Source organism: Chelonoidis abingdonii, chromosome 9 (genome assembly GCF_003597395.2).
Source record: "Chelonoidis abingdonii isolate Lonesome George chromosome 9, CheloAbing_2.0, whole genome shotgun sequence".
In the NCBI taxonomy this organism is placed as follows: Eukaryota; Metazoa; Chordata; order Testudines; family Testudinidae; genus Chelonoidis; species Chelonoidis abingdonii.
Genome location: NC_133777.1, coordinates 13,107,079 through 13,130,572, shown reverse-complemented (window position 1 = coordinate 13,130,572; position 23,494 = coordinate 13,107,079). Strand labels below are relative to the sequence as shown.

At 40.6% G+C, this 23,494-nt stretch overlaps 1 protein-coding gene across 1 annotated transcript in view; it reads right to left on the bottom strand.

The window, feature by feature from the left end:
* Positions 1-4,139: 4,139 nt before the first annotated feature.
* PRKAR1B (protein kinase cAMP-dependent type I regulatory subunit beta) overlaps positions 4,140-23,494 on the bottom strand; it is a 115,820-nt gene continuing 96,465 nt past the window's right edge. The window contains exons 10-11 of the mRNA XM_032771018.2: positions 7,166-7,247; positions 4,140-6,763 (exon numbers count right to left, since the gene is read on the bottom strand). Of these exons, the coding sequence (XP_032626909.1) occupies positions 6,591-6,763; positions 7,166-7,247 (255 nt within the window). The 3' untranslated portion in view covers positions 4,140-6,590. The remainder of the gene's footprint in view (positions 6,764-7,165; positions 7,248-23,494) is intronic.

The window sequence follows — 23,494 nt, the reverse complement described above, 5'->3', positions numbered from 1 at the left end:
TTCTTTCTTAGTGGGATTGTGAGGGATTTAGCCAGTAGCAGACCATAGCTTGATCTCAGGTCTGTGCTATTTTGTCTTTGGACCACAACTCTAACTTAGAAGAGAAAACCACTCGAAAGCTAGTTAATCATCACATTATCTTAAGCACATGGTAATGTAACAGAGTCGTTCTGCAGTACAGTCCATATAAATTCCACACGTATGAAAGAATGTAAAACAGCTATTGTGCCCAAACTCTTTGCAGGGCCATTTCACTATGTTCACAGTTTATCTGGAAAATACACATGCATGGTACTGTACGTCGTATTTCACTGCTATGCACCATGATGTCTTCTAATGGAACAATCACCATACTTGTAGTCTAAGGGCAATACAAAAGTTCTTTCAAATAATGACAGTACATTTTCTGTATAAAGAGGATAGGGAGTAGCCACTTCCCTGAAAGGCATTCAGCTTGATTTCCCTAGAGCCAGCAGTATACACATCCACAGCCAGTAACAGCAGGCAGTGGTGAGAAAATCCCTATCTCATCATCCAACTATAGTTTCCAGGTCTAAGGGCGAATTCTTGCAAAAGACAGGAAACTGTTCTCGCCCAACGCTAATGCAGTCAGCTAACCTTAATCGGATTTGGTGTTTTTGCAAAGAAGATTCTTTTTCATTTCAACCAAAATAGCAAGTAAAGTGGAGAATGTAAAAAATACGGCACTATCCTAACATTGTAGTGACTAGAGATTATGTGGAAACACTGGATCTGCCAATTCATTCAGCATTGTTGGCATTTGTAACAAGATGGCATGCTGTTGTTCCATGTTTGGATATGTTCTACGCTGGAATATGAGTAGCTGTCTTGGGTAATGTAATTTTTGGGGTTTTTTTTTCCTTCATGGAAATTCATGTTTTTAAAGAGAAATCTGTTGATTTAATTTAAACTTGAGTAAATACAGGAACGTGGGTTACTTGGGATTCCAGCTGATGTAGACTGTAGACACTTCCTTGATTCACATACTCTCAGGTGTGCTGTCTTAACTTAAAACAAAAACAAAAAATGGTTCTGGAGAAGTTAGAGAATTGTGACACCAAAATTGATTACCTGTGTAGTTCTAGTAGGCGACCCTACCATATAGGATGAGATATTAATACTTTGCTTTGCATTTGCAGCTTATAAGGATGCTGGCAAAGTGCTGCCTCTTTTAAAAAGTTGAATCCAGACTGTTAGACACCAGCAAGATCCCTCTGGTATTGGAATCTGACCAAGCACAAAACATCTTCAGCCTTCCCGGCAATGCACAGATGGCTGCAGATGCTGATGGTGTGGCTAGCCAGCTTTTTCAGAGGAAAGGCCAGTTTGTCATGCAAGCCACGCTCCTCAGATAAAACCCTACTCCCGAATGAGGAGCTGTGGAAAAGCCCCAGAGGTGAAGAGCTCAAGCAGATAAGCTCCCATAACTCCAAGTTTCACAGTTGGATTCTCAAGCCCATACACACGTACATACTCAAGCTCAATGCACACCCATTGTTCCCCACCTCAGGGCAGTGGGATCTGCAGGAGTTATTGCAGCTGTGATCACATTCTTGAGAGCTTGTGGGCAGATGTGTGTATTTGGGGTACAGGGTGGGAATAGACAAACTCAAAATTGCCAGGATCACTCTGAAAAAAGCATGCCTGGGAGTTTAAGGTGGATTGTGGGGAAACTCCATTCTGACCCTTAAATGAATACGCTGCTCTTTGATTAGCTGAAATATATAATAGGCATGCTCTGTAAAGCAGTTAACAATCAATGTGTCAGCAACAGTACAGCGAAACAATTGTCATCCTACTTGCTCATACATCCAGACACCAAAGTCCGTACAATAGTGATATAGTCATCACAGTAAAATGGCCATAAAATCTATGGCTATTTTTACAAGGCATGTCTTGGTTTTGCCTCTGCACTTATAACAAGAGATAATATTTCCTCCTTCTGACATTACACATAAATGTGCATTGGGGTGAAACTCACCTCTGTGCCAAGGAGGCCACCACCAGGGCTTATGCACCACTTAAGAACTCAAAACAGAACATATGGGATGCACAGGCCTTGTGCTAAGATTCTGCACAGGGATGTATTTCACCCTTAGGTGATGGCTACATTGAAGATGTAACTTCCAGCTCAAGTAGACAGTCCCACGCTAGCTCTGATTGAGCTAGTGTGCTAAAAATAGAAGCATAGGCTCTGTGGCACTGCCCAGGTACAATCCCATCTGAAACCCTAGTGGACATTTGTTGCAAAAAACCCAAACATGAAACTAATCAAAGTTTTTTATTATCCTCAGAAAATTCTGGTTCTCCAAGACAGCCCCACCACCCTTGATGGCGCAGAGTCCAACTCTGTTTGGGAGAAAAAAGAAACTGAAGGTTAAAGGGTTTGACACAATTACATAGTTTTAGGGGCCTTGTACACCGATCTGTAGAAAACAGCATACATTTCCAAAAATACATACATAGATCATACAGCAACTATAGACTAAACCACCTTCAACCATGTATGTCTGTTTAAAAAAATAAATTCTAGGATTACAATTCCACAGAAAAAAATCCTCTACCATCTCCACTGGAGTACTGCTCAAATGATTATGGCGTAAACAAACCCAGCCAAAGCAAAAATCCTGGGGGTGACTCATAGATTTAAAGGTCAGAAGGGAACATCGTGATCTCCTGCACATCACAGGCCACAGAACCTCACCCACCCACTCCTGTAATAGACCCCTCATCTCTGGCTGAGTTACTGAACTCCTCAAATCATGGTTTAAAGACTTCACGTTACATAGAATTCACTATTTACACAAGTTTAAACCTGCAAGTGGCCCATGCCCCATGCCGCAGAGGAAGGTGAAAAACTCCCAGGGAGAATGAGAGGCGGTAAGATCCTCTTCTGGGAGCATATGATGGTAATGTCATTCTGGAAGATGCTCAGAGAAAGCAGTCACTTCTGATTACTACATAATGTGAGTAATTCTCAGGAAAGATGAATCCTTACAGCCTGAATCATAGCAAAGTGGGGGAAATAACATACTCTGAAAATGGTAAGGTGGAAAACTCTAGACACAGAGGAACCACCCATGATCTCAGTGTGTGGGACATCACAGAGAGGCATCAGAGTGACTCTGCATGCTGCTCCTCTCAGATGGCAGAAATGCTGGGTGGCAGGCTGGGAGAACCCACCCACCTTTTAGGGGATGCACAGGGAGTCCATCTGATACTACAGCCAATGAGCTGCCGGTGGCAGTGGGTTACTGAATAGCTGCTCCTCACCAAGACACCAGGTTAGACGGGCAGAAAGATTCCTCCAGCCCCTCTTAGATATCCTGCATAAAGGCAGTTCATTTGGGGGCCTTGTCTCTGTTGGGGATTTATCCCGATTTCAGCCCCCAAGACAATTCAAACCACTAGCTTAAACAGGGTAAACCACTATACTCCGCCACTGGCACTGATGCAGCTTGACCTGAGATGCTTCACTGTAGCAAAAAGTGTCTCTGCCTGTCTACACTAGGGATTTGAACGAGGGTGCCGATATCTAGGTGGCTGGCCATCAAAGGGTGTGGTCAGCACAAATCCCCATTGGGGGCAAGACCTTGGGCTTTGTACGTGTTGGGAGGGGGAAAGAGGGCAGCATTAGGCCCTGAGAAAGTTTTTCTGTCCAATGAAAGCCCTGATTCAGCAAGGTATTTAAGCCTATGCCTAGCACATGGGCAGTCCCATGGATTTCAATCCTCCTGGCTTAGTACAGGGACTCTAAAACATCAACAAGCCTGTTCACATACTTAAAGTTAGGCGTGTGTTAAGCACTTTGCTGATTTGGGGCCTAAATACCAGTACAGAAATGCTTGAGGGAGTATGGTGCCCATTTGCTCGTATAACAGTTAAGCATGAGTTTTTTCCCTGACTGACTGCCCAGAGAAGCAGAGCATTTCTGTACAGCATCAGAATTATCTGCCTCTTCTCTACTCTGATTGTTTTTACATTACATTACCCAATACATTATTCTGCTTCCTGGGTTTTTTTGTTTTTTTTTTCCAATGCAGCTGAAATTTTTTATTACAGTATTCAGATTTTTAAATACAACTACTTTCATTGTTAGGAAGCTCACACGTGCCACATATAACGTACAAGAATTTTATTCATACCATAATTCTTTTGCATCATCCATATCAAATATTACAATAATCTTTAAAATGGAATAGACTGTTCCCCTTACATCAAAGGAATTCTGCTGTTAGATGGTTACATCTTTTCAGATTATTTACAACAGAATTGTAATTCAAATCCGGTTTTCATTATCTTTAAAAGTTCATAGCAAAGTATCTGTTTTGTATGTGTGTATATTTAACTCTCAGCAGTGAGATTAATACACTCAATGTTTAAGTAATGCTGAAATGTTTCCTGCATTTTATGCCAAACGCTCACAAAATTTTACCAATACAGCAGCAGAAACGCAAGAGATAAAAGAGCATACATGAGTGAGCAGTAACCTTTACATATTTTTTTTAAATTGCACAGAATAGGAAAATACAAAAATGGTTAAGCAAAGAATGAGTTTTTTACATGAACGTACATGTCTGGCAGATTTTTGTCTATATAAATGTTTTGTCATGAAATTGCAAGTTGGAAAACAAATGGTCACATTTAATAATCCATGCAAGAAGTATAATACTCACAATAAATAAAAGCAATAAATAGAGATTACTGGGATCACTAAAAACATACTGAAATAAATTCAATAGCTTGAAATTATGATAGGCCTGATCCTGGAGTCCATGGATTTATGTAGCTCCACGAACATTACTCTGAAGGTTGTAGTATTGAGCCTCAGGAGTATTCTTGGTGGGAAAATTCCAATAGGAATTTTTGTTAATTTAGGTTAAAAGAGCATAATGAGCTTTTTCAGTTTTAGTTAATTTAGCCATATTCTTGACTAGCCCCTTTGATTTAAAAAAGGTTCTCTCTGCCTTGTTTAATTTGTAATTTCGGCATATAAGGAAGGAAAGATATTAAAAATTCTTACTGTCATCAAATAGGAGGATGCTTTAATAAACAGAGAAATATGGCTTTACCATCATCAAAACGTGTATTTATGGTAGTTGGATGCACACTTTGCTACAGTGATCAAACTGAGTTTTCCTCCAATGGAAAAATTCCCCAAAGGAATGATTTAAAATGTTCAGATCTTGGAGGGCTGCACATAGGTGTCCAAATGTCCCAATTTTATAGGGACTGTCACAATTTTTGGGTCTTTTTCTTATATAGGTTCCTATTACCCCCACCACCGTCCCGATTTTTCACACTTGCTGTCTGGTCACCCTAGCTGCACAGCAGGCTAAGGCCTGGTTCTGCAGAAAGCCCTACACAAGAGGGTTCCTGTGCCTGTGCAGAGCCACAACAAAGTCAGTGGGGCTGTGCCAGGGGCAGGGGTCCAAGCACATGCCGTTCATTGCAGGATCAGGGCCTGACTACTCTCTTGCACAGTGCTCGTCTTTTTGACGAGAGGCAGCACAGTATATTCAGGGATGATTCCTTTGAAAGTATATGTCTGGCTTTCAAAACACCTCGATCATATACAAAAGCAAAGGTATTTCAACTGCAGTAAATGGCCTGTATGTAAAATATTTTCATACCAAACTGCCGTTGAATATCTTTGATGTGCTTTCTAGAATGATTGCTCAAGCTTTTTATATACTATTCAGAAAAAGCTGCTGCTGATATTCTGGTGTATAGAATGATGCTTCAAAAGTCTTAAGACCTGGTCCGAAGTTGCCTAAAGTCAATGGAAAAGCTCCTATTGACATCAGTGGGCTTTGGCTCAGGCTCTTAGTTAAAAAGACTCAGGGCAGCCCACTTTGGGAATGAATGACTACACTTAAATGTTTACAAAAAAATCCCCCAAACACCTTGAAATCTTCACTTTCAAAATTGAATTGGAGCATGGCCAAATTTATCCCTGGTGTAACTCCACTGCCTTCAAAGAATTTGCATCAAGGACAAATCTGGCCCAGTAGGTTTAACAGACAAAATGATCCAAAGTTCTACTCTTCCTTGGAGTATTGGAATGATCAAAATCTTCCTCTTGCCTTCCCCCTCAAATTGTGCAACTGTCCTTTGTCATGTAGTGTTTTGCCAACTTCCCGTAACAAGTGAAAAGCATTTTGAACTGAAGGGCAGAGGGGGATGTATATTCATTAAAAAAGTTTGACAAGAGATGGATAGGACTAACTTTCAGGAGACTGAGCTAAAATAAATGGAGAAATAGAGACTCAGATGTATTTTTAAGTTGCTAAAATGCACAATGAAAGTATTTTACAGGGTAACACATAGCAATCTTACCTGGAAGCCGAAAACCATTCATAAACAATCCTAACAGCTAGTCTTATCCAAATGGTTTTCGTCCTACTTTAATGATACATAACATCTGACTTTATATCCAGTGCATCAGACATAGACAGAAAAAGACACATTAAATGCACACTTTTTTTCTCTTCATAAAGCTATTGAGCTGCACAGGTCAAATTTAAGTGCACAGGGTCACACAAAGGCAGCATTCCCAATGGAATAGCTTAGACGGTAAGAGAAATGAAACTGTTGTATCTCTGAATGTTTCTCTTCAGGATTTCAGAACAAGGACCAAGCACTCGTTCAAAGCGAGGACGATCCAGCTTTACACACTTCAGTGGCCCACGTGCCACTACAGTGGCTGCCCTGGGACGATTGAGCAACAGTGCTATCTCACCTGGAAGCAGGAATAAATATACTGTCACATAGTCTCTGTTTCTAATGCTTCAGTGTGCATTAGCGATATCATACATTCCTTAACAAAGATCTTGATAGACACTTTACATAATTCGGTTGCAGATACTGTTGTATTATACATGCTTGTGCCATTTAAAATTACTCAAAAGTTTAACATTCATAATGTTTTAACGATTCTCATTCACACTGGTGCAGATCCAGGAATAACACCGTCTTCGGTGAAGTTACTCAAGATATCCACAAGGACAACTGAGAGCAGAATCTGACCTTATATATCCCTGTTGTTGACTGAAGCATATAAAACTAACTTTGAAGGAGACTAATTATCTTCCACATGTCTTTCCAAACAATGTTTTATTTTATTATGTTGAATTTTTCTTACCAAAATAATCCGATGGACCAAGTCTTCCAACTTCTACATACTCCTCATTATCAGATCTGCGCTGAAGAACAGAAGCTGTGCCCTAGAAAACATAATTAAAAACTTGAATAGTTGAATCCCTTCACTTGAATACGGCATACTATGCTTGTAAAAAACTTAAATCCAGAGTATTTCCTTTGGCAGTGCATCAGCCATGTTCTTAGAATACTGGGCAGAAAGAGATGGCAATCTCAGTCTACATTACTCAAATTTTAATGGAAGTAACAAAGAAGAAAAAATTCAGTAATACTGCACGGTTGGATACACTTTTACGAGTGCAGCTATTGTACATGTGGAGCTCTTACTGAAATCATTAGAAGCAAGATCAGATCCTGTAGTTCTGTCCTTAAACACTACAACAGTGACTTGCATAAATATACAATTTACTATTCAAAAATGTGTTTTGAATGAATGCAGGGCCTTGTGAAAGGGGCTGGACTGACACACTTGAAGGCTAACATTCTCAGAATATTTATATCACAGGCAGCAAGAGAATAAGCGTCCCATACATTGCCCCGAAGGACAGCATTTCAGTCCTCGTGCTTGTTCAGTCATTGGATCTCTGCTGAGATTGTCAACAAGGGGACCAACTGTGCTACCTGCAAAGCTCAACTAGGTCCACCAAACTCCTTTCACATGAACCCATCAAACACCCATCATGTTGCAACAATGCTTCATCTAACCTAGGATACATATGAGCTGGAAATTTAAGATGTGAAAATCTCCATACCACATTAGCAATCCCATAAATCATCCAATTATCTGATGAATTACACATTTTAATAAAATTTGGCTAAAGGGGAGCATTTTAAATGGAACATCCATCTCCCAAAATCCCATATCATACAATATTCCTCTTAGAGGCTAGGTTTAATGATACCAGATTCTAGTCTCAAGGCTTGTCTACACAACAGTTTGTAATTGTATAATCATAATAGCCCTAGGGATAAACATGACAAATAAACATTGTTCCTTGTCTACAGTACAATTAACAATTGTGCTAGTTAACGCCTGTTAGTTAACCCATGTTAAAACACGGTTACAATCTGTAGCACAGACAAGGCTTCAAAGAGGTTCTTGACATATATAAATACCCTCCCTTGAAGGAAATCTCATAATATTTTCAATGCACACCACAAAGTTTTCATAGATGAAATAAAGAGGATATCTCTGGCTTCAAGCCACCTATTCTTTTGCAGTAACAAAAAAGGATTGACAAAGGACCATTCAAGTCTGTGCTATAAAAATACAACACAAAAGGATAAAGCAAAGAGGAACTATATTTATTTTCAATTGAAATTGATAAAAAAAAATTAAAAATCGATAAATGACCCAGAGACACAATTAGTTGAGACAAAAATGAGGATGATGATACTGTAAGGACAGTGCAGGGGGAAAAGGATGCTTTGTAATCTAAGTGTGGAGCATCCATAATATATGACTGATCTGAAACTGCAACTCTTCCGTCCTTTCCAAATCACCCCCAACAGACAACAATGGGCCTTATTATAACAGGACTGGGCATGAATAAATAGGTTTATGTTTTCACTTTTGGAAAAATAATACTTGAAGCCAAATCCTGCCCTAGCCAGGCTGGGGAAGGGGAGCAGACACACTGTCTGCTGTATCTTGTACTAGTGGGATTCTGCCAGCCGGGGAGGATCTACAGGCACCACATGTGAACATATTTTGATGCTACTTCGATCAATAGCCTGATTAGTGCTTATTGCTGAGTGTAACCTAGTTGCACGTTGGCTCTTGGGATGCAGACAACCCAAAACTCCAGACTAGTCCCACCCCCAGACAGCCCACTAGCCAGCTCCCTGCAGCTCTGCCAGCAGTTCCTTGCTTTCATTGAGGGAAGAGGCTCTTTAAGCTACCACGGAGCCGGATTTAGGGTCTGATCAGACAAGCTACTGAGCACCCTCAATTCCTATTGGCTTCAATGGGAGTTGAGGGCACAGAACACTTTACAGCAGTGGTCCCCAACATGGTGCCTCACCGGGACATTTATGTGTGCCCGCCTAGTGCCCAGCAGGGGAGAGAAGCTGTGGCCCCGTGCCTGCCTGGGACAGAGAACTCATGCTGCGAGCACGGTGTTCTCTGTTCCCAGCAGGTGCAGGGCCCACCTACTGCCCAGAAGGGAAGACAAGCCGCGGCCCCGCATCCACCGGGGACAGAGAACTCCAGGGCTGCAGGCTGTGGACGCTGGTGTTCTCAGTCCCTGGCAGGTGCGGGGCCGAGGCTTAAGCCAGAGAGAAGCTGCAGCCCCGTGCCTGCCGGGGACAGAGAACTCTGGGGTGCAGGCACAGGTGTTCTCTGTCCTCACGGCTTCTCTCCGGCTTCTCTCTTCTCTCTGGATTCATATATTATGTTATATTAAATATGATGTTTTTCATATTATTTAATGTACAAATAAAAAATAACCCTTGAAAAATTGTTGGTGCCTGCCACACTCTTCTGAAAACATGAATGTGCTACTGGCCACAAAAAGGTTGGGGACCACTGCCTTACAGGACTGGGCCTTAGTCCTTGTGGTTTTTTCCAGTGGATTACAAATCAGAACAGAAATATATGGCTAGTTAACTACTGAGCTTTGTTTTACCAGGGTAGGACGGCACAGTAACAACAAACAGCAATGGAATATTCAGTGTTATGTAAAAACTTGTCATAATTTGCCTTCCTCCAAACAAGTGCTACATAAATAAGGAAATGTCACACTCAGTTTTCTTGCATCATGCCTTATTTCACAATAGATTTCTTCTTTAAAAGCTCATACACTTCTTAAATACTGGGCTATTCACTAGGTTAATTTATAACCTTAACCTTTACACAGTGCACAAATCAGAAGGCAAATCTTGTTTCTAATCATGCCAGGAACCGCATGTAAATATTAAATAAGGTTTGAGCATTATTTCACAAGTCCCCAGCATCTGTTGCTGTTTGTCATTTATCAGATTAAGCCGGCACATTAAAAGTTACGATCTCCCCTGTTGCTTCCTTACCAGTAACATGTGCTTAGTATAAACTACTATATAGCACTGTCAACATGTTCTCTTGGGCATCACAATTTACCATGTCAAATCCTTGCTTCAACAGTCTTTCAAAAAAGAATAAGCTCTACGGGTAAAATCCTGGCCTTCCAGTGAAGTCAATGGCAAAACTCTCATTGGCTTCAACAGGGCGCGGATATCACCTCTAAAGAGCAGAAGTGGCAAAGACATGAAATTCACAAACATGCTATAGACACTTCTCCCCTGAGCAAGGGAAACTGACATGCGCAAGAGCTTGAAGGATCAGTGTCCATATTGTTTTTAAATAAGCTACGCTTACAACTATCTTTTTGCCTGTCAAACACAGCCGTGCACATAAAACTGTCGGCAGCAAATTTAGGGATACCCATCAAAGTAACTGGCCAGGAGGACTAAATATACTAAAGTGATCTGGTGAATTGTCAATTTCCAGCAAAAATTCTTTATCTTTGATATAACTAAACTGTTTATCCAAAACTGCTGTATTCTAAGCCTATCAAGTCAACTTGTAAAAGGCTGGAAATGCAGTGAGTGCACTCATGTTTTTTTCACCACACTGACTACAGTAGTTCTCACAAAGTGCACATCTGTGTGTGTTTGTGTGTGTGTGTACATACACACGCACAGAATGCTTTGCTCTCCAGAGTAACTAATGGGAATAGAATAACCCCTCTCTCACTAAGCTCCAGATCAGTTACAGCTTGCGGGCCCCATGCCTGCATTCCGTTAGCACCCAATTTGCTGTGCAAAGCCTGCAAGATCAGCTTCCAAGATGATTTCCAGCCCCTGTGCTCCTCTCATTATTTCAACCCGCGGCCCAACCTGAAAAGTGGCAAAACCTTCACTCCTCCACCAAAGCATTTATCTGAAATCTAAGTCGCCATTCTCTTTTCCACTGTACTTTTTTCAACATTTATGACAAATGAAAACCTGATAAACAAAATGAGAAGAGTACTGACCCTCTAGGTTAAAGTTCCCTACTACCCATCCTGAGGTAATTACAATACCAAGCAGAACTACTTTTATCTCTCCTGGTATCACCTTTTATGGGCCTCTTTTAATATTGTTAATATTTTTGATAGGGGCCACGTGATATAAAAGTTCAATAAGTCAGAGTTTTCTGAAGCAATTGCTTCCACCGTTCCATTGCAGTCTGCCTTTTTAGAAACACTGTGATATCTGCTGGAGAAGCAGAGATGTGTCTGGGCTCCACAATAAACACTCAGCTTGGCAGGATAAAGCATATTCCAGATACATATTTTTCCACTCTTGTTTTAACAGTCACATGCACTCTTCCCGCCGCTCAGCAAAAACAGGTCTATAACAGAGTCAAAGAAGTTTCCTGAAACCCTGACAGCAGCACCCAGATGTAAGACCTGATTTGTCTCTTTTTGCAGTAGCTGCACATTCCACACATACATCTTTGGAATAATGTCTGTCCAGGAAAACAGCCCATATTATGGTTAAAAGAAGAGGGTGTTTATAATTATCCATCCATAACACCTCCATTTTGCATTATGGATAAATATTGCAGTAGCTTTTGTCACCAGGAACACATTCTGCTCTGACAAAGAGGAGAGTCTAATTGTACACGTATAACAAGCCCAATGCAGAAATAAAATAAATTGTAAAAAACCCACAATCCTTTTTTTCCCATAAGTTATTGTAAATTAAGTCAATAATACCAAAACTAATTAGGTATTAGTCTCCCCAGTCTCCACCTCCACCCCAAGGTTTCACAGACATAATTCATTTTAGCTTACTTTTCAGATGTTCACAGTATGATTTCTCAGTTGTCTACATCCATTGTGCCTAGCCTTGCAACCCCTGACTCCCAACAGAAGTCCTCAGTTGCATGAACAGTGGCATTTGTCCCAATCCTGGGATGCAGAAGCATTTCATGAGGCATGTTCAGAGAACCTGTGTGCCCTCTCCTCCCCCAAAGCATTTGATCTCCATGGGCAAACACTTCCCTTTAAGTAACAGTTTGCAGGATTGGGCTCGACAGGATAACTCACTTGACAAAAGTTTCGCAGGATAAAGCCCTTTAATGCTGTTCAGTTTAAAACGGCATCTTGTACACTGATAGTTATTTCAGCCTCCTCCACTGTAGAGTATACATTGTAGGCAGCAGGAAGACGTTTGACACCATTTAATAAATCAGTATTTTGTGATGATATGAAACTGAAAGCAGAGAGGCATGTCTCCTCACTAGCAGAAGTTTGGGAGTGAAATGATAAATCTTTAGTGGATCTAGGAATTTTCTCATTCAGGCACTGAGGGGTCTCTGTCTTCCCAGTAACTGATATCAGTAACCTCCTCTCCTTTCCTCCAAGTAAATACAGGCATCTTATTGCAAAAACAACAGGAGCAGCAGTTCTCAAAGCTATGTGCCATCACCATCCACCATCGTCACCCCACACACCAAGTTCCTTCCTCTGTAACAGTTGTGTGGCAGCAGTGAGAAATATTTATGAATGCCTTTCAGATGCACCAGCAATTTGCTTTGAAAAATTTTATAACTTAGATATGGCACCATAATTTAAGATGTAAAAGGTAAATTAAATTTTATAATCCATGAGCTTCCCTCCTCTCCAATGTAATGAGTTTTTGATAGATGTTTTACTATCTGACCATAAGGATGTATTAGACATCCCAGAAAGTTAAACACACATATCGTCCATCTGGGATCAAGGCACCCCAGTATCATTGATAGGGCCTCATCTTTCACATTCTTACAAACCTGAGTCACTTTACTCACACGAGTGGTCCCTCTGGCTTCAGTAGGACAGTTGGTAAGAATAAAATGACTCATCTATAGGTTCAGGCTGAGGATCAGACTAATTAATTGTGGGAGAATCTTTATATTCTGATATTTCTGTTCATATTTGGCCAGATCCAAAGTCTGATGATATAAATAGGAGATCTTCTGTCGACCTCAGTGGAATTTGGATCAGGCCCATTAATGGTGGGAGAATCTTTAATAAAAATCACTGGCATTAAAGTTTTTACTTTCCAGATATGTTGGTCCTGAGGTATGATCAATGTAATGAACAATGCAAGACAAACTGGTATGCCCAACCTGTAAAAATAAAAGTAAGAAAGAAGAGAAATTAATGAATAAGGTTTGCAATTTTGGGGTAGTTTAAAATGGTTTATGGCTATTTAAAATGTGTTACAGTTTTTGGAGGAGCATAAACTCTGAAAAATCCAGTGTAAAAGTATAATTAGGCAGGACAAAAAAGAATTTGAAAAGCTACTAGCCAAAGATTCATAAACTAATGTTGTTGTTGTTTTTAAGTACAACAGAAGCAAGAAGCCTGCCATACAGTCATTGGGCCACTGGACAATCAAGGTACTAAACAAGCACTCAAGAAGATAAGGCCATTGCGGAGAAGCTAAATTAATTCTTTGCATTGGTCTTCAATTCAGAGGATGTGAGAAAAATTCCCACACTTGAGCTATCCTTTTTAAGTGACAAATCTGAGGAAGTGTTCCAGATTGAGGTGTCAATACAGGCGGTTTTGGAACAAATTGATACATTAAACAGTAATAAGTCACCAGAAACAGATGATATTCACTCAAGAATTCTGAAGGAACTCAAATATGAAATTGCAGACCTACTAACAGTGATATATAATCTAGCATTTAAATCAGCTTTTGTACCAGATGATAGGAGGAAAGCTAACATGACACCAATTTTTAAAAAAGGCTCCAAAGGCAATCCTGGCACTTACTGTCTGGTAAGATTAACTTCAGTACCAGGCAAATTGTTTGAAACTATAGTAAAGAACAGGATTATCAGACACATAGATGAACATAATTTGTTGGGGAAGAGTCAACATAGCTTTTGTAAAGGGAAATCATGCCTCACCAACCTATTAGATTTCTTTGAGGGCGGTCAACAAATATGTGGACAAGGGTGATCCAGAGTACTTAGATTTTCAGAAAGCCTTTGACAAGAGTCCTCACCAAAGGCTCTTAAGCAAAGTATGTAGTCACGGGATAAGAGGGAAGATCCTTTCATGGATCAGTAACTGGTTAAAAAATAGAAAACAAAGGGAAGGAATAAATGGTTAATTTTCAGAATGGGGAGAGGTAAATAGTGGTGTTCCCTAGGGATCTGCACTGGGACCAGTGCTGTTCAACATATTCCAAACAGTAAGGTAGCAAAATTTGCAGATGATACAAAATTACTCAAGATAGTTAAGTCCAAAGCAGACTGTGAAGAATTACAAAGGGATCTCACAAAACTGGGTGACAGGGCAACAAAATAGCAGATGAAATTCTATGATCAATGCAAAGTAATGCATGATGGAAAACGTAATCCCAACTACACAAACAAAATTAGCTGTTATCACTCAAGAAAAAGATCTTGGAGTCTTGGATAACATCCGCTCAACGTGCAGCAGCAGTCAAAAAAGCCAACAGAATTTTAGGAGCCATTAGGAAAGGGATAGATAATAAGACAGAAAATATCATAATGCCTCTATGTAAATCCATGGTACGCCTACGCTTGGAATACTACATGCAGTTTTGGTCACCCCATCTCAAAAAAGATATATTAGAATTGGAAAAAATACAGAGAAAGACAACAAAAATGATTAAGGGTACGGAACAGCTTCTATATCAGGAGACATGAAAAAGCCTGGGACTTTTCAGCTTGGAAAAGAAATGACTAAGAGGGGATATGATAGAGGTCTATACAACTGTGACTGCTGTGGAGAAAGTGAATAAAGTATTATTAACTCCTTCACATAACACAAGAACCAGAGGTCACCCAATTAAATTAATAGGCAGTCGGTTTAAAACAAACAAAAGGAAGTGCTTTTTCACACAATGCACAGTCAACCCATGGAACTTGGGATGTTGTAAAGGCCAAAACTATAATAGGGTTAAAAAAAAACAACTAAAGTTCATGGAGAATGGGTCCATCAATGGCTCTTAGCCACAATGGGCAGAGATGCGACACCATGCTCTCAGTGTCCCTAGCCTCTGTTTGCCAGAAGTTGAGAGTGGATAACCAGGGAAGGATCACTCAATGACTGCCTATTCTGTTCATCCCCTCAGAAGCACCTGGCATTGGCCAGTGTCAGAAGACAGGATACTGGGCTGGATGGACCATTGGTCTGACCCAGTATGGCCATTCTGATATTCTTGTAATCCTGGCTCCTGACTCAGTCTTTACTAGGGTGAATTTCACTTTATCTTCTTAAAACCTAGTTCTTCAGGCTTTATGTTGGGGAAGTGTAGCAGTTGAAATCTACCACACACACCCAAACCAACACCCGGGGGTAAAGTGGCACCTCTAGAAAAACTGCTCTGTAGCCTATCCATGCCAACCCATCCATGCTCCTGCATCGAATGTTAAGGCCAATGGCTTTGCATTAATGTGGGCTCCAACCACACAGTGTCTACCCCCATCACCACTTTGCTTGCCAGCCTACACAGGGTGGGCATGGAGGACGCTTAGTAAAGCAGGCCCCCTTCTGTGCCTTTCTAGTGGTTTATCAACCCCTAATAGCTCCAACGCGGGGCATTAGCAATGCAGAGGGCTTTAAGCTTGTGAATTTCATGCTCACTACTTCTTCATTGAAATCAATGGGCATTTACCAAAGTAAAATCTGGGAAAAGAGCTCAGGATTTGACCAGTCAGAACAAATCCTGTGCCCAGCAGCTGGCCCAAGCAGCATGGCAATATTAGGCAGATGTTCAGGGAGGTGGTGAAGACGTGACTCCTTCTCACTAGATGTGAAGCAGCTGCAGAACCATCCCATGAAGAATACTCTGCTGCAGGGGGGTTGGCAGCCCCCTGCTTGTTCTCCATGAAGAAGACTGTGCAGAGAGCATCTGAAGGCTCACACAGATCTAAGTTGCTGAGATGTTACTGTTATAATAGGATAGGCTGTAAGCTACGATATATAGTTTTATTTGGGATGACAGGTGAAAAAGGAGATGTGGAGCTGAAATTTTCAAATAATAAAAACCGAGTCAGGTATAAATTGTAGCCATGGGTGACTAAATATTATTAGATGGGTCAGTAGGAACTGTAATTTTAATGAGTCATTAAAATATTTGTCTATCTTCCCACTTCTTGCAGTTTGATGAAAGCATATTAGATGGGAAGTCTCCTGTGCGTGGGGTTAGAGATGGAAATATACTGAACTTGGCCAAACTGTGGAAACGACTAATCTACTACAGGATGAGCCCTGTGTAACGGGGTCAAGTTCCCGTCACTTTGCGCCAGATCCTGAAAATCCTTCTTTATATCTTCATTCATGTGAGATGGGGCTTGCACCATTTCCTTTAACGGGAAAATAAATCACAGTATCTCATTGCTTGCCTTTGACAAAGAACTTAGGTTCTGTGTGTACATATGCTCAATCCAGCTTCTACTGGGTAAAACTCCCTGGCTCATTATAAATAATGTTCTGTAAATCATATGAATTCAGTCTGCTCTATTCATATGATTTATGCTATCAGTGCAAGGAGGTGTGGTAAATAACACTACAAAGCTTTAGGCAAAATGCTAGCATAGTATCAGCTGCATTGCACACCACTCTGTTCTGTCATCTGGAAGTGGGTATGAAACCTAGGACTGCATTTTGCTTTGTATGTTTTTTTTAATTACCTTTTTTATGTTCTGTCTATTTCACTTCCCTTCACCTCACTAACGCTGAATGGACTGATCCTTGAAAGGAGCTTCTGAATGGGAGAGTCATTGCTTGTGAATTTAGGAGCCCCCCTGTGGAACACTTCCACTTACTGATTACTAACCAGTCCTGTCAGAGAGCAAACCACAGACCAGAAAAGCAAGAAAGCTCAGGCCTGGTGTATGTACAGTTTTTGTACCAATTTAACTATCTCAGTTAAGGGCATGATTTTCTGCTGAAATAGTTAAATTGGTGCAACCCCTAGGATGGATGCAGTTACACCAGGATAAAATTGCTGTATACCAGTATGGCTTACTCCCCTTTCCTTATGGGAATAAGCTATACCAGCATAAGCACCTTTATACCGGTATAACTGTGACTGCACTAGGGGGGGTTGTACTGCTTTAACTATGCCACTATAATTAGAGGTATATGTTTTGTGTGTAGCTGAGTCCTTACAGTCAGGGTTACAATCCTGAACATTCCTATCTGGCTCATGCAGTTCTCCCTGAATCCCTTTTTGTGCTTGACTGCACCTTTTTCATGGAAGTAATAAAGGAAAAAATCAAACACACCAACTGGAGAAACTAGCCTAGTTTCATCTTGTAAATATATATTTCAACAATGGGGGCCTCTTCCATCCTGTTAAGGGAGGCATGAAGCAAAGGAGTTGCTCCTACTTCCCAGTTTCAAAGGCTTTTCTGACCCATTTTGCTTCCCTCTGCATCATGTATCAGAAAAGAGTATGTGGCCTGCTCGTATGAGAGATGGAAAAGATCTAGACCTTATCTACACCACAAGTTACTTGGGTATAATTTACGTTGCTCAGGGGGTGTGAATAATCCACACCCGTGGGCAATGTAAATTGCACTGGCATAAGTAATGGACAGCTGGTGTGGCCAGCGCTATGTCGGTGGGAGAGCTTCTCCCGCTAACATAGCTACCGCCTCTCGTGGAGGCAGAAGCTATTAAGCCATGAGGGAGAGCTCTCTCTCATTAGCTCAGATTGTCTCTACCACAGGTGCTACGGCTGCACTGCTGTAAGTGCTGTAGTGTAGATATAGGTAGCCATTGTAGTCTCTCTCCCTCTGCTACTCCTGTTAAACCATTGCACTATCAACTGCTAACCATGCACAGCAGACCCTTGCTTTTTTTCACACTTTGCTAATCCACTCACCCCATGAGTCACACATTCGGAAGGTAAGCCTCTCCCTAGTTCTCAGAAACATGAGACCTCATTACAGTCCTACGATTAAATCTTTGCTAAGCTATTACAAGCTACTGAATATTTACTAGCATGCTATGGAGTAATATCAGAAAAGCACTGCACATGTGCCAAATAACAGCTCCATTCAAATCACAGCACGGTCAGTGGTTTCAGTGGAAGTTGGTTTGGGCCTGAAATGAACAAAGAACATTTATGATGCAGTATCCATAGGGGGTTTATTTAATCACCTTTGCCCCCTTACTTGATCATTCACAAAATTAATGTACAGTATAAATCACCCTGTCAGTTCAAATTAAGGCAATTCAGAAGCTGTAGTTCCTCTTCTAGGGCAACAACATGCTAGAAACATTGACAGTCTGATAATCCAGCAGATCCACAGCGATCTATCAGCAAATGTTTCAGACAAGTTCAATGTTATTTTTAAAAATAATAATGTAATAATTTAAACCAATTCAGCTTTTTAATTTAAAAACTATAATTTCAATTGTCTTTAGTCCAGTTCTGCAACCATTACTCTCATGACCATCTTTACTACTTATCTGTTATAATGATTACTTATGTGAGTAAGGGCTATAGAATCAGGCCCCATGTCTGCATAAAAAAATTTCCCTTTTTGAGCCATGTCCATCAACTGAATTCTTCTCTTGGCACGTTAGGATTGACGGCAGATTACAGTTCTCAATATGCAGAAAAGGCAGCTGCTAACAGTAGCCTCTGCTAACAACATTGTAAAAACCGTTGAGCTATTTTATGCAGTATGTACACAGGCAGCTTTGCTAATTATGGGCCTGACACTGAGAAGTGCCTTGAAGTCCCACTGATTTCAAAGGGATTTGAAGACACTCAGCACCTGGCAGGATAAAGTCCTAAAAATTCCCTTATCTTTGAATGAGCTCGAAAGATGGCATTCTGGTAATAATGGAAGCACTGTGCTTCCCATACACTTGTCTTGACAGAACAATGGTTCAGAAGGGGCCTTTATATTGTTAATACAATTGTACTGACATTCTATAAGCTTGGTAACATTAATGCACAATATTCTTACACAAAATTCTCAGTGACATTATCACATATTACAAGCTAGAGAGGACATTAGAAAACAAACTAGATATTAGCTCTCCAACTATGCCTGGTATTGTACAAGGTACAATGTAATGTATGCCAGGAATATCACACATGCATAAAATTTTATGTGCTTCTAAGCTCCCATCACCAAGTGGGTACCATTTATATAGAGTTAGGAATAACATCCACACCCTCAAGACAGAGAGGAACAAAAGCTGTTTCACACAGGCACCAAAATAGCCACAACTATGAAGGTGCTTTAAAAATGACAATCAATCATACACAAATAATAGCTTAAAACAGCAAAAACAACTGAGCCACAAGGCATTTCCTAGGGATATAGAAGAGATCAGGGTTAAGGCCCAGACACGACTACACCCAGTCAGTCATTAATCACCAGGAAATGCCTTTGTCTTGATCGCTTACTATTTAAAATCATAGTACTGTACATTTGAGATAGACCTTTTACATCATCTTGTCCACCCCCATCACAGTCTCAGAGACAGTCTTGCTCTGCAAAGGTGAGAAAGTCAGCATTAAACCTGTACTGAGTCCAGTCATGCTCTCATTGTAGCCAACCAGTTTTACTATTAACTTCAATGGGAGCAGGATGAGAACTGTTGTATGAGAGAGACCTGCAAACCAGGCACATTGCCAAAAGGAGCAGACTATTCTCTGTCAATCAGAATGGATACAAAAAGTGTACTGAGACCCCTGAAATACTTAGGTGAAAACATAAATTAAGATGCCTCTGCTCAGTAGGTGATCTTCCTTACCAAGTATTTCTCACTCCTTACAGTCGGGTAAGTTTATAACCAGTGGAAATGCTTTCTGAAACTAGGCCTATAGTCTTCTGACTTCAGAAATGTTACTGTGGTTTACACCATTGTAAACAAGATCAGGGTCAGCAGACAGGTGTCTGATAAATGCATACCTGCACAATATTGCTGCTCAGGTCTTCACCTATAGCCAAAAAGCATATAGAGCAGGACAGACAGGAGGATGCAAATGTGACCTTTGTACGTTCTGATTCTAGGCCAGCGGTTTGCTGGGCCAATCCTAAGGCCAGTATGGCAGCTGGAGATCACTAGCCCAGATCCTGGAGGCAGTGTGATGCTAAGTGGCTCCATCACAGCTCAGGATCTGGGCCTATATGCTTGTTATCTCTACCTAGTTTTAATGTTTTAGTTGCTTTTTTAATATACCCAGTCCCTCTATCGTACTGGTGGCAGAAAAATTACCTATTTCAACAGGCGAACTGTAAAGGTAGGTCCAGGTTTCAATTTTTAAGGAATGATCTTAAAGATACTTGGCCTTGACTATTCTGCAGCTTCTGTGGGAAAACAACAGAATTAATACTCATCCTGATGCCAGATTTCAAGGGGCGTTTGTGCCAAGCGCTGTGGATAATTGCCAACAATGCACTGTTTTCCTCCTTCAGACAAGGCAGTGTACAAGGCAATAAAAGTCAAAAAGAAAAAAAATATTGCATTTTAAAGATTCTTTCTTTCTACAAAGCTTGCCATTATCTTTTCTCTCTCTGAAGCCAGGAAATGTCCACTGAGTCAACATAAAAGTGACTCTATAATGGCTTATTCATCAACTGTTCATATTTGTGACTGACTTTAATAGTTATCATGTCTCGGGAGCTGACAGCATAGAATACCACCACCTACGGAATGGGCAATATTGAATGCAAAAGAGAGAAAACAAAAAAAGAAGTGCTAAATTCCCCTCTCCTCACTCCCAAACTCCTTTCTGGGGAAAATCATTTTTAGCTGTTAATGTTGTTTTATGGCCCAGTTACTCCTACCACCATCTGCTACTTTGTGAAAACATTCTGTAGATATTGAAGTAACCAGACCAAGCAAAAGTCTGAGACAGACATCATAATTAAAGTCTCATAACTAATGCTGTGACCAGAACTGGGCTAGCAGCTGCAACCAGCTAGGGCAGGAGCTTCTAAGCAACAAACAAAACGTTGAGTAATTTGCAGTGGGAATGGAATAAAATACTCCTCATGGGGTTTGGTGATATGCTTCCCTAGGGAATTTTTTTTTTTTTTTACAATACCTTCAGTTTGCTGAACCTGATGCATTCAAAAATAAAATGTTGCAATTCTGGAATACAGTAAAATACATCACCCAAAAGCTGTGTACATTCTGCAAATCCTATGGAAATTTACACTACAAAGCCACTTGCCTTGCTTGCAAAATCCATAGCCATCTGAACAGTATCTTTATGAACCAGGGCTAAAAGCTAGCCCTGCAAGGCATGGCTTTTAGGATCCAGAGAGATAGATGAATTCCTCCAGAGTCTGGGAAATCCCACATCCCCCTTCCCATCAGTTTGAATACTGTTTATATAGGTATATGTCAAATACTGTTTATATGTTTAGAGGAGACAATACTCAGGTACGGTAAACACAGAGCTAATACTACTGGGATTGTCGGCACCTGTAGTTTAGATTTAAAGCACTCAGAGCACAATGTTTGTAATGGTCTGTGAGCAAATGCTTCAATCCCCAAAAGCCTTTACACATATCCTGACAACCTCCTGAATACCTTCAGAGACAGACAGCCTGATTCTGCCAGTCTTACTCATACTGAGCAATTCTTTACTGAGGGGATTTCAATGAGACTTCTTGACCTGAGTAAGGTACAACTTGAGAGGAGTAAAGGTAGCAGAATCAGGCCCAAAGTGTACCCAAAAAGAAAAAAGAATATGTTCTAACTAAACATATGGTCCTGGGAAACATGGTACATGGAGGAAAGAATCTTAAAAACACTCAACATTTGAAAATGGAACGCAAGTTACTAGGCAACAATTAACATTGGATTTACATCTCAATACCAACTTTCCTCCTAGTTTTCAGTGTGTCCCATACTGGCAATTGGTAGAGCCATTATCATCAAGGGTGTGTCAGTATTTCCAGTATAAATCTCAGTTTTAAGGGATTTAAGAATCAGATGGTTTAACTTACAGCTGAATGAGACTAACCACTCTATACAAGCTGTCATCCCAGATGTGAATTAAGACAATTCAATGCAAATTTGTTGTGCTGTGCATATAGTGTGCAAGAAGGTTGGGATTTTTTAAATTACTTTTAGGTGTTTGGGGGTTAGATCTTCCAGAGCTGCTTTGTGCTGCACTGTGGATGGAATCTGATCATAAAGCAGGCATAAGCCACAGGATAACCTTTAGTGACACAGAAGCAGCATAAAGGCTCCTATACACACACCTTGATACTATCACTGGGGGTCATCAGAGCGAGTGGGAGCAATCAGGACACCCCACCTCGGTACCAGTTCCTTGATGCATTTTGTCCTTTGAGACAATTGACAGGAAGCTTAAATTACAGCACCCTTGAGGCTCCTCTAATTTATACCCGCGGATTGGATATTCCCAAACTGGCCCCAAGTTCAAGGGAATACCAAGGTGAAGGGCATTAAGCACACCCTTTGAACTCCGTACTCCTCAGATGTAGCCAAGGATCTGGATCTTAAAATTTTGGGGAAATAATAGTTTATAAAAACTTACAAATTGCAGCCAGTAATTTTGAAGTATAAAGTACCTCAGTGGATGCTGCCGTGAGTCAGCATCTCTGAAAAATAGCCCACTTATGTTTTGTTGCATAACTTCAGCCACCTGACACTGAAAATATTGGTCTCATTTAAAAAAAAAAACAAAACCAACCCCCCGAATCCCATTGCTTCATATTAGCTATTTATGAAAACCTTAATTTGCGATTAATCTGATAAATGTGTGTGAAGCTTTTGAAAATGTAAAGCTTCAGATGGAGGAGGAAGGATGGACCAGTTAGGGCACAAGCTCGGGGGACAGAAGATGGGATTCCATTTTCTGCTCTGACATGGACTTCCTGTGTGACCTTGGGCAAGTCACTTAGTCTCACTAGGCTTCAGTCCCTCATGTGTATAAGAGGGACAACAACACTGCCCATTGTTGTGAGGATAAATCCACTGAAGATTGTGATGTGCTCAGTAATAGGGGCCATATAAGACAGCTAAGTACCTAAGATAGGATGTGTTAGTAGAAGTATCACACGTAATATTTAAACAATGTGATTTTAGGTTCTAATGTCTCTTTTTGAAAATTATTGCGCCCAGAAACTTGACACAAATGCCCTGCATTGGCCAGACTGGCTGGGAATATTTTCTGTCATAATGTGTCAGATGTGAACATGTTTTTTACATTATTCTCCTCTTTACATTATCTCTTTTTAAAGAAATCATTTCTTTTTACAGTCAGTTTACAGGCAACTAGCTGATGTATGTGTTATCAGCAATGGGTG